The 16529-nt window shown below is 35.9% G+C and overlaps 3 protein-coding genes across 3 annotated transcripts; 2 read left to right on the plus strand and 1 right to left on the minus strand.

The window, feature by feature from the left end:
• Window positions 1-1478: 1478 nt before the first annotated feature.
• Window positions 1479-13351, plus strand: LOC136797733 (peptide chain release factor 1-like). The gene is made up of 8 exons (XM_067054321.1): window positions 1479-1537; window positions 1793-1843; window positions 7393-7505; window positions 8253-8348; window positions 9464-9676; window positions 11517-11654; window positions 12459-12722; window positions 12969-13351. The coding sequence occupies exons 1-8, from the start codon at window positions 1519-1521 to the stop codon at window positions 13275-13277; spliced, it is 1203 nt and encodes a 400-aa protein (XP_066910422.1). The 5' UTR covers window positions 1479-1518; the 3' UTR covers window positions 13278-13351.
• Window positions 5082-7084, plus strand: LOC136797718 (stimulator of interferon genes protein 2-like). Its single transcript, XM_067054303.1, has 2 exons — window positions 5082-5480; window positions 5793-7084. The coding sequence occupies exons 1-2, from the start codon at window positions 5151-5153 to the stop codon at window positions 6549-6551; spliced, it is 1089 nt and encodes a 362-aa protein (XP_066910404.1). The 5' UTR covers window positions 5082-5150; the 3' UTR covers window positions 6552-7084.
• A 624-nt stretch (window positions 13352-13975) lies between the features above and the next one.
• On the minus strand, window positions 13976-16529 carry LOC136797734 (uncharacterized). Its single transcript, XM_067054322.1, has 3 exons — window positions 16223-16529; window positions 15380-15520; window positions 13976-14575 (listed from the first exon to the last, which is right to left on the minus strand). Exons 1-3 carry the CDS (start codon window positions 16479-16481, stop codon window positions 14397-14399), a joined length of 579 nt encoding a protein of 192 aa, XP_066910423.1. The 5' UTR covers window positions 16482-16529; the 3' UTR covers window positions 13976-14396.

Below are 16529 nucleotides of genomic sequence, written 5' to 3' on the forward strand. Positions count from 1 at the left end.
ATATGAAAATGCTTCCTACGGCACTGTATCTACGAAACGAAAATAAATTAATTTATTTCCTAATTCTTCTAAAATCTTGTCAAAGACCCAATGAAAATTGAAAACACGATGAAACAACAACTGAAATCTCGATTTCGAGACAGATTTAATGTATTCTAGTAGTAGTAGGAGCCGTACCAAATCCTGTGTCGTATTTATATCCAAAACCATCTTATAAAATATGAAAAATATATTAATCCCTAGTTCTATTTCTAACTATAATTTTATTCCTAGCCCTAGTCCTAATCCTAATCATAATCCTAGTTTAAAAAATAATACAACTACTCTCGTTCCTTGACCCCCTCGGATGAAAAAAAAAGCTGTTAGAAAAATTTATTTTGATGATTTAAAGTTTAAAAGTTTTCTTTCAATAAAAGTACATAACTTAAAGTTTCGTGCTTCTGCACTTATTCAAATGTACAAGAGATGTGATTTGTATGTGAAAAAAAAATCTATGTACTTTTATTGAAAGAAAACTTTTAAATTTTACTTTGCTCTAGTATCTTGTTTGTTTATCATCGAGCACTATTCAATATGATTTCATGGCAATGATTTTGAGGATATATCAGCCATTGTCCAAAAACCTGTTTTATGAAGTTATTAACATTACGTAACATTACGTCATAATTTTTTTCATGAACAAAAGTCATAAAAACGTCAAATTTTGACCATGAATAGATTAACTCAAATTTTGGGCAATAACTTCTTATAGTCTCAAAATGATTTTTCATAAAGCTATCATGCAAGACAATGCCTTTTCCTAGCTATTTAAAAACAAAAATAACTTGATATTTGACCTAAAAAATACTCATTTTTACAAACTCGAAAGACCCATTATGAATTTGGTACTTGACGTAGCACGTACAGTCATTCGACGTAATCAAGAACTGCCTTGAAGAAAATTACTAACATTAATACAATTAAGGTATTATTTTAAATTATTGATCTGTCAATTCTTTAAAAAAATGTGGTTATAAGACTTAGGGTCTAGGGATCTCAGAATTTACTTTAAAATTCAATCTTCAACAAAAATTTTTCAATTCAGAGTCCTAGATACTTTCATTGAATGGCTCTACATGTAGTTGTCAGGTATTTTCCCTATTGAAATACTAAAAATCATGAAAAAGTTGGCCTTCTAGTATATCAAAAAATTTACACCTAGTGGAGTCTCTTCATAACTCGAACTCGCTAATGGGGACCACAAATTTGCGGTTCTAGTTATGAAAATTTCGAATTATAGAGAAAGGCTTATAAGACATTACTAACTGAAAGGACCATGTTCGAGCTAAGGAGACTTTTGAATTCTAGAGGTTCGAGTTTAACAGACACCGCTGTATTAAATTGCTTTTGGATATGTCTGATATGATATACACAAAAGAATGTTAATTCTCCTTCGCAATTCTCTCTTTCCATGTATGTTTTAAAACAATTTTATGTTTTTTTATTTTTAGCAAAATATAATAAGAATAAAGATCAAATATGAGGAATTTATCATGCCTACACGTTTTTTTTTATAAGAACAAACTATATAAGAACATAAGGCTTCGAGGCCCAAAAATTTAAGAACATTCTAAGAACATTCTAAGGCTTTGGAGACTTAAAAACATGCATTTTCTTAAGAAATTACATCAAAATGCTAAAAAATGCTGAAAATAAGAACATTTTAAGAACATTTTTAGGCTTCAAATCCAAAAAACTAAGAACATCCGAAGGCTTCAAAATTTTTTGACGTTCTTATAAAAAAAAAAACGTGTATGTAGAAACATCAGAAGATCTGGACCGTTTTTCAAGCCCACTGCACGTTGTAAGTTAGTTGTTTTTAGTAGAGGCTCAATCCTTGGGATGGGATACGCAATCTCGAGTTCCTAATAAACGTACTGTAACGAATAAACATACATGGTTGAAAATGAAGGGATAAAAATCTGATTGGAGCTTCTTTTCAGGCTAGGTTAGGGGGGAAAATAATGGGTATTCTGCTTTCATTTGACGAATAGATAAAACCTCCATATTCAATAAAGGGTATTTAGCCTCAGAAACACAAGTAGGCACTTGAAATTGAGGAAAGGTTTGTTGAAATTAATAAATGTACATGTATTAGGATTTTGAACCCTTTCTGAGAGGGTGCCTTTAGACTTGGCCAGGTAAAACCTTTTATGGCCAAACGACTGACGATACAGGCGAAACTCTCTGTGCCAAAAAAATGGAGTCGAATAGAGAATGAAAATGTAAGAAAAAGTAAACCCCCATAAAGTTTTCCACTAAGACTCATTTCAAAGTACAACGTTTTCTGTAGTTTAACTTTCATATTAGAATATTGCTATCTCTCGAGCAATACAGTATTAAAATATAGAGGTCAAAGTACAAATGTTTGACTGCCTTGTCAAAAAAGGTGGATACAGCCTATCGCCTATCGCGTAATTCCCCCGGAGGGGGACCTTGACGGCCGTCAGGGACGTGCCGCTGGAGTTAAAATAAAGTTAAAAAGAGATAAAAAGAAAAATGGACCCTGTCAGATATGAATATCTGGTAAATTTAAAACCCTGTCAGAATGAAAAATCGTAAAACCTTCCAATTTTCACCCTGAAAAGTGGCCAAAATGACTAAAGATTGACGCAAAATTGAAAGATTTTCTAATTTCCATCCTGAAAATTGTCAAAAATTACCAAAAGTTGATCCTATCAGATAAATATCTTAAAATTAGTAAATTTAAGACCCTGTCAGCTGTCAGATATCTTTAAGAGCCTAAAAAGGAACCCTGACAAGCGGCACGTCCCCGTACCTATTTTTGCCTGATTGCCCCCTCCCCACCCGGGGTAATTCCCCATTTACGTTCATCGAAAATGAAAGTTTATTATTATGCTCTTCATGAATAATGAAAAGATCTGGAAATTCCCTAAGGAGCTCGAAGGGAATTTTGAAATAGAGTCAAATCAAAATCAATTTATAAAATATTAATAGAATTCATACCTTTCCATAAATACAATAGTTCTTACGAAAGTACAAATTAAAATGGAAATTCCCATTCCATTTTAAGATAGGGTAATCACCTATCATTATCATCATTTAAAGTGTTCCTAAGCACCAGCAAGTTATTGTTTGGTGTTCTTTTCTTATTCTGTTGACACTTTGAACTACGTAATTTAAATTTATGTGTTTTAAACATAATAAATATTCACGTTTTTTACCTATAACCTGGAGATTCAAATTTTGTTATTCTTTCACTGGTGTCCAAACTTTATTGGAAAAGATGCAAGTTTTAATTTGTTTTAATTTTTTAGTAAGTGATCGAGGACAGCGCAAAAATCTGCCTCACAGGTCGAACCTGTCCTGTCTAGTTTTGACGGGGGGGGGACAGCCAAGTAAGATGACTGACGGGTATGTGCGGGCAATAAGGGTGTGTTTTTTAAGGCATTTCCAAAATGCACTGTAAGGGTGGGTTTTTTGCCGCCTGCACTGTAAGGGTACGAATTGACCCATTTCAATCACTCCCGGGGGGGGGGGTACTAGGGTTGGCGAATGAGGGGTATGTGCTGAAAAGGTGACCCTTAGAGAGACTTTATTGAATTTTTTTTTTTCGATTTTTGAAAAAAAAGTCATACCCTTAGAGAGACTTTATTACAATTTTTTCTCTGGAAATCAAAAAATTTCCTAAAAATCCTGAATTTTCCGACCCTTAGAGAGACTAATTTTAAAAACTTTCTGAGTTTTCCGACCCCTTAGAGAGACTTTGAAAGGTGAAAAAACCGACCCTTACCGTCCGCACATACCCATCATCCATTTTTGCCTAAGTACCCCCCCCCCGGGCAATCACTTCAGGGAAAAAAGCTAGAATGCACTGTAAGGGTATTCAACTTCGCGAAAAATGCACTGCAAGGGTGTATTTTTCGGGAAAAACCACTGCTCTGTAAGGGTGCGATTTTGAACGCCAAATTTTAGCCCGCACGTACCGTCAGTCCAATATCCGACTGCCCCCCCCGGACCTTCTTTAATCTCAACTTAAAGCAGCAGCCTCAATGTTTCTTAAGAAATCGGCCTTTTCAGTATTTAATGTTTCTTACATATGTTTCTAAGCTTTTTGACAAAATCAGCCTATTTTTCATGCAAAGAAGAAAAACATTTGTTTCAATTGGAAGGTTTTAAAAAAAACGAATTAAAAATGTTATTTTCTCATTCTCAGCCTCAGCATGTTTCTTGTAGATGTTTCTTAGTTTCCAGGCATTCTGAGCCTCATGTTTCTTAAAAGTGTGTTTCTTAAAAAACACAACGTGTAACCAAACAGTCTTTGGCTCTTTGGTATACCTTCGTTTCACATACCTGTTGGCAGGGTTGGCACTCTTGCCCTACTTTGGCCTAAATCTTGTCCCCAATGGGAAATGGGAGCAATAGAATTTCTATCCCCATTGGGATTTCGATCGAAATTCCCATCCCCACTGTTCACAAAAGAAACTGAATTTATGTATGAATTTATGTTCAAAACTTCAGTCTTTCAGACCTAAAAATTTACAGTATGGTCTATTTTTTGAGGGGACTATTTCGAGTAGCCTATCTCTATCCCAACACGCGATTTTTTGATCCGACAAGTTACAGACGGAACGGTGTCGAGGAAAAAGCCGTGGTCGTCTGGTACAGGCAATATTTCGAGTGGAACGCTATCCGGGTTGGAACGATATCAAGCGTTAAAAGTGAGTTTAGGAGTTTTGAACTGTAGAAAGTATTATAATAAGTATTATATAGTATTTTTGAAATGTCAACAGACTTGGAACTGTGTGAGATCATACACTGTATATAACATGGAACTGATTCATAAAATTTTGATATTATTCTCAAAATTCTCATACATTTTCCATGAATCAGAAGTACACCTGGAAATTCCCCACACCACTGCACGAGATTTCCGCGATGAATAATAAAAAAAGCTCTTCAGAAAGATTGCTAGATTTTGTCTACGTACAGGGAATTCCCTGTTTCATAAGGGAAAGTACCCTATCGCCATAAATCATTCATTTAATCATAATAAATAGCTTGATATGTTTTTTAATATCATCATAACACAATTTTTTTAGTTAAGTAAGCAACAGACAAGAAAGAATTTATCGTTTAAACGACTGAACATGGATAAATCTTTAAAAGTTAACAACTTCTTTGGCGAGCTTCCTGAGCGACGTGGTTACGGTGCAGAATGCGGTAAACTTGCTGCAGTTGTTGTGTTTCTTTTAACGCTGGCAAGACATCGAACATCGAACAACAAGGAGATTATATCATTAGAAGATCTTGGTGATATTGCTGTTATTGTCTTAGCAATAATCTCTGCACAGCTCTTACGATGCCTTTATTTGCTGGTTGAGGAAAGACGATGTTTGTTTTCGAGATATAATGGCTCCATACAACGAATGCTGAAAGCTTGTTTACCAGACTCTCCTAGCACAGTCATCAGTATCAAGGTAGGTCTTCTGATTTGATCTCCATGATTTGGTGTATTTTTCAGGCAGTTGCTGTGAAGTTTTAGGAGACATTTCTGTTTGCTGTTTTTTTTCTTCTAAACTTACAAACGAACTTAAAAATGAAAATGTCCTCTTACCAAAATAAGTTCCTCGCCACAAACAATTCTGTTATTCATCAGCTCTTGAAAACTAAACTGAAATATACTGACAGCTGATAATCACGGGAACAGATAGCAGTCAAAACTAGAGAGAAATCAAACTCGATCATTCAATATGGCTAACAACATTTTTTATACTTTCTTCTACTTTTAGATTGGTTTGTTCCTCATTTCATTCGCTGGTTCATCTTTTTATTGGATCACATCAACCGAACCTCGTTTAGATTTCTCTCTCTTCATAGTAATCACTTTTATCTTATCCCTGGATGTCCTTCATTTATCCAAAGCTGAGATCTCCCACCTCAATGAAACCAAAAACCAACATGTTGCTGATGGCCTTGCTTGGAGTTATTACTTTGGTTATTTGAAATTGATTTTACCAAGGTTTCCAGAGATGATTAATTTAGCCCATAGCGAAGATGATACATTCAAAGCAGATGGTGTTGATCTACGTGACCAATTATCGTCAGAAAAGCTGTTCATTATTATCCCAAAGAATTGCTATACCCATGCACAACTTGGTCAGTTTGATGATCGAATCTGTAGAGATGGTTTTAGCACGCCAGAATTCAAGTACACCAGAGCTGGCGTCAAAGAGAGGTCATACAAGAATACCGCATGGAGAATTGACTACCCTGGAGAAGAATCACTGTATGTTCTAATGGAATATGCGACACCTTGTTTATCTATGCACGATATGATGCTACATGCTCGTTCCCAGTTTGATGAAGAAGATTTGGAAGCACAAGTGAAGGAATTCTCAATCAAACTACAATCGATTTTGGACAGCGATGAAAAATGTAAAGGTCGATATCATTTGATATTGTGTGGTGATATTAGACATCAGAAACTTGGTGATCTAATTAAAGAAGCTGTGCAAAAAGAACGAGAAGAACAAAAGAAAGGACAATAATTTGAAAATTATGTTTTAGTATTCCCATGACGGGAAGGACTTACAAATCTTTGTTAATGATAAGTTGATGTACAAAATAACATTGAGACTTAATACTTGAAAGTATTATGCTGGATAAATATTCACTTACTCCATCCCCTCTTAGGGTTAGCCAGCTATATTTTTTCTTGCCTGTTAAACTAGTAAGCATTTATAAATAATATTTATGTATATACACAGCATTTTTCTTTAAACAACACATCTTTCCCGATATCGATTGCGTAATACTAAAACACGGGAAATTCGACATAGATTTTTTGGAAAATGTTTGTAATTTTTTTTCTTATAACTTATAAAAGTGTAAAGGGACTCAAGACACAAGTTTTATCTTCAAATCTCATAACTGATCTTTTGACTATGGTCAGAGGCCCATGTAGAACCCCCCCTTGGGGTTTGTCAGCTCTTTTTTTGCCTGGAATTTTAAAATAATATTTATGTACATACAGAGCATTTTTCTTTAAACAATTTAAAAAAAAGTACAAAATCATTTTTAACTCATCTCGTGTTCTCTATTTTTTTCCGGTCGATTCACCCCAACAAATTTTGAGATTTTTTGAAATTTTAAAAAGTTTTCTTAGGTTTTCTTTAAGTGATATTGTTAACAGTTTGAGGAATTTACGTAACACCATTAAATTTCGCCAGTTAAGAATTTGAAAATAGTCATTTTAGCGCCTACCTTTCAAGCAATCACCATGAAATCTCAATTTTTTTTCTCGAGGATTTTTTATGCTGATATAAAAGCCTTCTAGTTGTAAATATTATATCTGTGGTTATAACTTTTAGTATTCTTTTGTTGCTTTAGGTCATACATTGAGACCACGACTACTGTTCACGTGGAGTGCCTCAATACAGCATCACATCGATAACATGAATCATGAGTATAAAAATATCACTGAAAAACTCATGATGCCGGACGTAAGTTTCTTAACCTTTTTTATGAGGGGCTTCAAATATGAATAATTCTAAATCTAATTGACTAAAAATCCTAATTTCTTGCTAATAAATTATCAAGCATCTATCAGAAGAGTTATTGACACATCGCTGTATGGGTCAAGCAGTTTTACTTCCCCGAAAAAAAAACTGTTCCCATCCCAAAAGTCAATGCCCGTCAATGTTAAAAGTTCTCTTGACTCAAGCGGATTTCCGTCGCAGCAAAGTATATATAAAGAAGCTTTTCCGTCTCAAAATTCTGCATAATTCACCGAAATTTCAAGAATATACGCTAGTAGACCTTTTCATAAATTACGTTACGAACATCACTTGCCTCGTTTATGAAAAGTTCTATTTGCTTTTTATAATTCTTTGCCACGGAAAGTCATGTTACATCTTTTTCAACCAATAAGATTTAATAATTTCGAGGGTAAAACAAACACTATTATACATGGTTTAACTCACTAAAAGATTATGTTTACTGAAAACACATAATTAATCTTTAGTAAGTGTTCTGTTGTACCCCAGATCTGACGTCATGCCGTGGCGAAGAATACATTTTCCGTCTCAGACGAAAAACCTTGTTTCCATGTTGACCACTGCATGAATTTCAACCTAACGCTGCACACTCGCTAGGTTTTAACCTTCAAAAATGGCCTTCTACAGTTAAGAAGAAACAAGTCTACCATTACTAACTAAAAAATCCTATGTCTAACCTGGTCTAATTTCTAGGAACTATCTAAATCCGAGATGAAGAAATTTTCAAGTGAGATGAATCAGTTGAGGCCGATCATGGAAGCCTACCACCATCTACTGAAAAAGAAAGAGGTACATAATCTTCTTTTTTACTGTTCAAAACTCTGCATCTGTAAAGGCCGGTCTCCGCTTGTGCGCGCTGCGATTGCACCTTTTGGTTTCAATCATTTTTGCTTGGAAAAAAGATTACGTCGTAAAAAGGCAGCGCGCGCTCGAAAAAAAAGTTGAACACATTTCAACTTTTTTCAACCGTTACTTCAGATTGCGCCAATGTTCGAAAAAGTGCGATCGAAGCGCGCGGAAGTGTAGACCGGCCTTATCGATTTTTAAAAACTAATAACATGGAGGTGTCTAGTCTGAATCACAGACTTCTACAAAACCTCAGTATAGTATATCAAAACCCAGCTTGCACACAACGTTGTTTCAATGTTCATCTAATGTTCACAACGTCCATATACCGTTCGATGAACGTTGGAACAACGTTGTGTGCCAGCTGGGTAAGGAGCAGCATTCCGTTGGTGGATGCCAGCTCACGTGTATTGAATAATGACCTGATTTTAAAATATTTGAAAAGGAGACTAAGCTATCCAAGAATATACAAGCCATGGGGGCCGTCCACATAGTACGTGCGCACTAAGGGGGGGTCTTCTCAAAAGCGTATACTTGTCTACAGGGGGAGAGGAGGGATCAAAGTAAAATGTACCTACGCAGAGAAAATTTTTCATAGCCCTTTTTTGCTTGTAAAATCTTTTGAAAGAGAATAAAAAGAGAATTATTGTTCGTTTGTTCCTTACGAAATGCCAACTGTATGAAATAAAGGTCCAAACCAAACGATTTGAATTCGAAATTTTCTTTAATCGGGGGGGGGGGGGGGGGGGAGGGGTGAATGAAAAAGTACGTATTTACCAGGGGGTATAGCCATTTGCGTACGCTTGCGTACAGGGGGAGGGGGTACTCGATTTTCGACATTTCAGTGCGTACGTACTATGTGGGCGGCCCCAAAGGGTGAAATCCTCCTGAGTGTAACGATTTACAAAATCTATTAACAGAGAAGGGCCCAGAGAGTATATTTTGCGCTTAACTTGATCAAAACTTGTTGTTACAGGCTAATTATTAGAAATAAGCTTTTGACCCACGTATGTTTACGTACGTTTAAAAATACTTTCATCCTCAACTTCGACGTACAGGAACTACTAGAAGTTGCAGCATTAGCGATCGATGATATGGATTTTGAAAAGCTTGCAGAGGACGAGATGAAAGAGTTGCGCCAACAGATCCAGCAACGAGAATCAGAACTCATTGAAATGGTTATACCTTCTGATCTCGATGATGAAAATAATGCAGTGTTGGAGGTTCGAGCTGGTACTGGTGGACGAGAGGCTGCCATATTCGCTTTAGAGGTTTGTGTTTTAAGGGTTGGTGCCGATCTGGGGGGTTGTTACCAGGGTTGCGAGCTGAAGGGGGGGGGGTGTGCCGCCCAACTTTCGACCTTTGGACCCTTACTGGGACTAAAAAAGAGAAAACAAAGGAAAATGTTGTGAATTTTCTGACCCTTATTGGGATAAATTTGACCAATTTCGATCTTTCCGAAGGTAAAAAGTTGAAATTTTCTCCGACCCTTAGTGGGACTGAAATTAGATTTTCTGATTTTTCCGACCCTTAAGAGGACTTTGGAACCCTTAAGGGCAGTACATACCGTACCCTCCATTTGCTTAAGGGCTCTGACCATAGTCGAAAAATTGACTTTAGTATTTGAACATAAAAGTTATATTTTAGGTTCTTGGCACTTTTAACAAATAATTGCCTTTATAAATTGCTTTTTAATCAAATCCCTTTAGAGTAATTAAGAATTTAATTGCAAAAATGACGCTATGAACTTTAAAAAGACGTTAATAATATGTTGCATTACCTTCTTTTATAAAAAGTGTTTTAATGGGTAATTAAGGTTTCGAATTTTTTTCAAACTGTCCGCAAAGAATTGAACTGTTTTAGATTTTTCGGAAAGATTTTCTTAATTAATGCATCAAAAGTTTATATTTTTCTATTAAAAATTGTGATGAAAAATTGGTCAAAAAGTACTATTTTCAAGATTTTGAGACAAATAAGCTTTTAGAAAATTTTCCGAAAATCTATTTTCAGTTCGGTAAAAGATACATCATCTACCGCAAAAGTTTTTTCAAAATGCTTTTTTTTCGCCGAAAATAAGCTCTTCAAAGTTGAAATACTCTTCTTCGCAAAAGTCTTCATTTTCTTCTTCATCAAATTTTTTCATTGCGATTCTTAAATTTTCAGACTCAATTGGCCTAACAGAAAATGTATAATATGCCACAGTTTTGTGTGCTACATCAAGTAGAAATTTATATTTTGTACTTGGAAAATATTAAAAATTTACTATGGTCAGAGCCCCTAAGTACCCCCTCCCCCCCGGGGTGCCGATTGGCCTTTTGTAGAAGGTGACGTCATACTGAATATAATGACTCCAGTATCAAAACAATGATAAGAAAGCATTTAGTGCACGTGTTTACCCATCATGCTCTCGGGTGTTTTTATTGTGATGCTCGAGTTTTCAATTATCCAACATGACAGCGCCTCCTACAAAAAGTCTATTTTTAAAAGAAAAGTAGTGTCTATCTGCGATTTCCAATTTCTTGGATAAACTTTAAGGACACAGTTCAATTTAAGTCATCAAAAACCTCCGATCGGCCCCTATTCGTAAACACTTGGAGTACTCTATTTCTAACAAAAATTACCTCAAATAAAATGTTTTTGGACCGACCTGGAGGTCCTATAAATTAACCGTTGTCCGTTCGTTCATTCGTCCTTCCGTTCATCTGTTGCCAGCTTTGCTCGAGATTGGCTCATTAGTTTTTTTCTAATTTTTTTACATGAATCCGCTAATAGGAAATACGTGTATTATGGCCGAGTCCGATTTTCGAGAAAAATTATTTTCCGGTCTGAAATGCCGGAAAGCCGTTTTTGCTGATTTTCATTGTTTTTTCACGCAAAGACATTATTGATAACAATGCCACCATCAAGCATGATGTTCATAAAACTGATTTTTTTTGCTTGGATTTTCTAAAAATTGCAGGAACAGCCGAGAATCGCCAGAAAAATAGTTTTTTCTTGAATTTTTCAAAACATGACTGAGTCCGATTTTCTCCTTATTCCTATCTAACTTTCATCATCAGTTAGGTCCATTCAGCATCTAGCTTGTTCATCATAATTTTATTTTCATTTTAGATTTTCAACATGTATAAGAAGTTTTCATCCAGCAATAGATGGTCATTCGAAATCGTATCTGAAAGTGTCAATGCGGAAGGAGGACTGAAAGAGGCTTCTGCTACCATCAATGGAAATTCTGTATTCGCCTTCATGAAGGTAAGTGTTAAAGCCAGATTAACGATATTCAAAATGAGGTCTGAATCGCATCGAAAACAACAGTGCACTTTCTAACTTCAATCAATTGTTTAATTTGACAATAGAACACAAATAACACATTGCTGACCAACGATTTGGAAGGCTTCGTTGTTAGAAATGTTAAATAAGAATTGAAACGAATATCAAGTTAATATTTTACGTTACTTATCACCGTTGACAAATCCAAAGGTCTAATCTCAAAATTATTGCCTGGGAAAACTTTATATTTTTTTGTTTGTCTGAGCATAAATTTTGAGATTGCCATGTTTCATGTAGATGGGACCCTCCTCACTTTGTAAAATGGGCGTTATGCAAGATCAGCAAACAGCTTCTTATATATAGTGTCCCAGGAAAAAGTTTTCTCTCCTTTTTTGTGAAACTGTTTTCCTTAAGTTGCATTTATTTGTGTCCTCTGGAAATCTATACCGCCTGGTAGTTATTGGTACAATTCGACAAAGCTAAGCTGAATACACTGGAAAGTCTACTATGCCAGAAAGAAATTACAGTTGACGCTCTCTAATCCGATCTTTAAGGGGAATTGGATTTTCATCGACTAAGGAAGCTTATCGGCTAAGGAAGCGTCGTTTATGAGAGTTTCTTGTTGACGGGGACTTTAAATATCATCAAATAAGGGAGCCTATCGAATAGTAGAACGTCGAATTAGACAGTGTGGCGTTTGCTTATTGATTTTTTATTCCTACAAGGTTAGTAAGTAGTCTGTTAATTATTGACCGAATCAATTTATCTTCTTTTTGTTCGTTCTAGCACGAAATCGGTGTCCATCGAGTTCAACGTATTCCCGTTACCGAATCACAAGGTCGCGTACACACGTCAACTATTTCCGTTGCCGTACTTCCGCAACCCGAAAACGTTGGTTTCGTTCTCGACATGAAAGACGTCAAAATAGACACCTTTAAATCGTCTGGTGCCGGCGGTCAACATGTCAATACGACCGATAGTGCGGTACGGGTGACGCATTTACCAACAGGAATGACAGTTTCAATGCAAGATGGCAGATCACAAATTATGGTAAGATAACTAAACGGCCTGAACGGTTATCAGTATTCTAATTTCGCGAAGATGGCCAGAATTTATGAAAATCGCGAAAGTTTGTCTCGGGGTAGCTCATAATTTAGATTGATGATTCTGATGTAAGACTTTGAGACCATGAGACTACTAATATGAATAGGTCCAAGTTATTATAGCGTAGTCTGGCAATCAGTGAGTCTAAGCGCTTTGATATTATACGATTCCTTATTATCTCACTTTTTTCAGAATCGGCAGAAGGCATTGCAAGTGCTGAGTGCCAAACTTTACGACGAGGAACGGACACGTGCAATGAAAGAACGTAGTGACGCACGGCGTATCCAAATTGGGTCCGCCCTAAGATCAGAACGTATACGAACTTATAATTATCCACAAGACCGAATCACTGATCATCGTATCGGTCTAACATTACACGGAGTAGAGGACTTATTAAATGGTGGATCAAATTTACATGAACTTATTGACTCGTTAAAAGCTCACGAGAAACTATTATCTTTAGAGAATCTTTCTAATTTGAAACCAGTTGTCAGACTATAGTACCGACAGGTTTGTAGATTTTACATTTTAACTTTTCTACGAAATCAGAAAAACAACACAGTTTTCAAATCAAAGGTACAGTGGTAATATTTTCTGTGAACTGGTCCATGATCCCTTATTCGTTGTAAATATCATTTGTAGATTACCTATCCGCGAAATTTGAACATTTTGCGGGGACTTATTTTCGTGGATAAAGCCTTTTACAATTTCTTTCTGGACTTATTTTTAAGGATAACACCAAAATCCGAAATCCGCGAAATTTAATCCCCGCAAAATTTAATCCCATCAAAGTACTTACTGTCAGTTTTTGGTAAAATATTTTACAACGTATCCATCCAATTTGACTGTTGTTATATTAAATCATTAGTTGATCGTATGAGGGAGTTTATCTAACAAATCCTGCATTAATAAAAATAGACCAAAAGAACGACAAATTTTGCCGTCCACAACCTCGACCGAAAGTGACTGTACCACCCCTACGGATTCATTCCTCTGATTATCACGGGAAAAAAGAAAGGCAAATGACGCATGCGTGTTATTAATGCAGGAATTGTCAGTCGAACTCACCTGATATGGAAGTAATTCACTGCTTATCAATAAGTAAGTTGTTTGTAAATTCTCATTAATGTTCGTTCATACGGATCCACGAATCCAGAGAATTGTGTATATCTATATCTATCTTCTCTAGATTGTAGCACTATTCCAAATTCATTTTTCGATAATTTTTTATCATCGATTGTTCTTCGGGTGGCTGATCAACCAATGTTCAAAACATACAGTCCTTCTAACATACTGAATAATATTTGAAGAGGCATTTTGATCATTCTGCATTACGACACCCGATTCTCCCATCGCAACACTTTTTCTCGACATAAATATTGTTTTTGAAAAGCTGGTTTCTCTTAATATTTCAGTCAATTATTCGAGGTTTCAACCACTGTCTATTTTCACTTATTGTATCAGGCACCGATGCCTACAATGTTAGCTTTTGTCTTCTGGAAGAGTTGATAGTTTGTAGTCCATGAGTCTCGATTCGTAATACTCGTGATGTAAACTCTATGATGGAACCACCCCTAAAGGACAGCTTCGTATTGATTGTTAAAGGTTTTCAAACTTCACTTAATACAGTCCTTCCACGTAAACATTATCTTTGGAAGCGATATAAATCAAACAAGCAGTTACGAAACACATTCCTGTTGATACCCATCCCATGATGTAAGAATATCCAAAGTTTGGGATTGGATCCATACTGTTCATTTGGTGAGTCATAATCAACATGGCTGTGAACAAACAAGAACCTGAAATAAAAAAAGTAGTTTTATAGTGAGGTTTGCGTTTTAAGATGTTTTTGTGTCTTTTGAAGCGACAATTCATGATATTTATAACGTAATGTTTTATACGGAGGCACTGAAAATAGTCCGGATGTTTCTCACTAATTTTATTTGTTTAAATTGAAAATTAGTGAGAAACGCCCGAATGCTTCCAAATAAAACACTACTTTGTGAATAACACAAATTCTTTGAGGAGCTAATGATCCCTTTTTGGTTACATTGAGTCAGTGCTAAATTATTTTATGTAGTAATTTTATCCCGAAATCAATAGGCCAACATGTTTTAGGTTTTGATTTTGTCCTAACATTAAATCTCTAAAATTGTGCCAAAAACATTTTTCCCTAGTATATTCCTCCTATCTCGTACGCCAGAGCCAAACACACTTCTCTTAGACTGACGTGGAACCATCGTGCTTTCTTTTACGGGCACTATCAGGATCATAAAAAAACACACGAGGGACAGGGACATGATACTAGTTTCTCTTTCTCTCGTCACCTTAAGTGGGTTGATTTTTGGCGGGGATTTAATTTGACCCACCATTCGCCAAATTTAACAAAAAGAATATTATGCAAAAAACAATAACTTTACAGTATATTATATAGTAATTTTCATCCATTTTAGCGTCTCAAAATTTGCAATTCGCCAAACTAAATCCACAATCCACGCCAAATTTTATGAAATTGATCTATCGACAAATTAATCCCCCGCCAAAATTAATCCACTTTTATGGTACTTTCCCAATCACTTCAGAATTAAAAACATTATATTAACCTGCAATTCCTGAAAGAACTGACATCAAACCAATCTTCAGAATTCCTGTTGACATTTGCTTGAAGAAGGGCGGATAACCAAGTGCGCCCACCATAAATAAGATTGCCATTGAGATCAACACCCTCACGCCTGTCAGCTCCTCTAAAATAGAGAAAAAGTCAAGGATATTCAAGATAACTGGAAAGAGTACTTGTTTGAGCGTTTTATATGCTATTCGGATGCTTTGGACGATGAATAAACCTTGCTTGGGCATTTAGTACCAGCTAATTTCTTGGGTATTTCTACTTTTTTATGATTTGCTTAAATTTCTTAAATATTTTAGTGGTATAAACTTTTTTAACTTAGATGTTTTGTTATATAGACTTTCAATACTTTCAATAACATTGAAAATGATAGAGATTCTATGCCATAATTCAAAGTGAAAGCAATTTTAGGCTGCAATTAAACCCGTTCCCTGCACCGATACAAGGGCTTTGCATGCTTACGAAAATAGTGCGAAATTATATTCTTTGGTCTCTACAGGAAACGTTAAAAACACCCCCTTCTCACAACTCCATTGGCTCGTCCGATATCCTCCCCGGTGGAATATTTTACTCTAATTTTTGTCCCCGCTGCAAATTATTGTGCTATTTTATTCCATTGCCACTGAATTTTCTTGCTCAAAAACAATGGAATTCAAATTCCCAGTCATAAGCAAAATGGGAATATCAATCCCCCCATTGAGTTTTGCTCCGCTTTTTTTACCCCCACTAGCTGAAGAAATCTCACCGGGTCTGTGAAAAGGGGATGTTTGTAAAAATGCCTTAGGATACACGGCGGGACGAGGGTTTGATCGTAACTTACCTGATGATATATCAAAGAAGGGATCGTCATGCGGATTGTCAGGCGTCGGTGGTTCAGGTAAGAAATGACAGTATGCTGGCCAGTCTTGTTTGCCTTCACAAACATTCCAAATCCCTTTGAAAACTTTGATTCCTTTCTCATTGATCTTACTATACCAGCTACTTGTACAAAACGAAACCATTGTGATAGCCAGAGATACGAAAAGGAAAATATAAGAAACTGGCCTCAAGTATGTGTTGGTACAGCCTTTACGAAACATAATGATCTTGTTCTTGTCAATGTGTAGATTTTCTGTTTTGTCTAAAAG

The sequence above is a fragment of the Clytia hemisphaerica genome, unplaced genomic scaffold, assembly GCF_902728285.1.
Source record: "Clytia hemisphaerica strain Z4C2 unplaced genomic scaffold, Clytia hemisphaerica genome assembly, whole genome shotgun sequence".
Lineage (NCBI taxonomy): Eukaryota > Metazoa > Cnidaria > Hydrozoa > Leptothecata > Clytiidae > Clytia > Clytia hemisphaerica.

Excerpts from the sequence above, each read along its gene's own strand:
- LOC136797734 (XM_067054322.1), bottom strand. The coding sequence starts at position 16,481 with ATGTTTCGTAAAGGCTGTACCAACACATACTTGAGGCCAGTTTCTTAT. Across the intron at positions 15,521-16,222 it reads CTTCTTTGATATATCATCAG|AGGAGCTGACAGGCGTGAGG; the intron begins GTAAGTTACGAT and ends TCTCTATTTTAG. Across the intron at positions 14,576-15,379 it reads AGTTCTTTCAGGAATTGCAG|GTTCTTGTTTGTTCACAGCC; the intron begins GTTAATATAATG and ends TTTTTATTTCAG.
- LOC136797718 (XM_067054303.1), top strand. The coding sequence starts at position 5,151 with ATGGATAAATCTTTAAAAGTTAACAACTTCTTTGGCGAGCTTCCTGAG. Across the intron at positions 5,481-5,792 it reads GCACAGTCATCAGTATCAAG|ATTGGTTTGTTCCTCATTTC; the intron begins GTAGGTCTTCTG and ends TTCTACTTTTAG.
- LOC136797733 (XM_067054321.1), top strand. Across the intron at positions 7,506-8,252 it reads AAAAACTCATGATGCCGGAC|GAACTATCTAAATCCGAGAT; the intron begins GTAAGTTTCTTA and ends TCTAATTTCTAG. Across the intron at positions 9,677-11,516 it reads CTGCCATATTCGCTTTAGAG|ATTTTCAACATGTATAAGAA; the intron begins GTTTGTGTTTTA and ends TTTTCATTTTAG.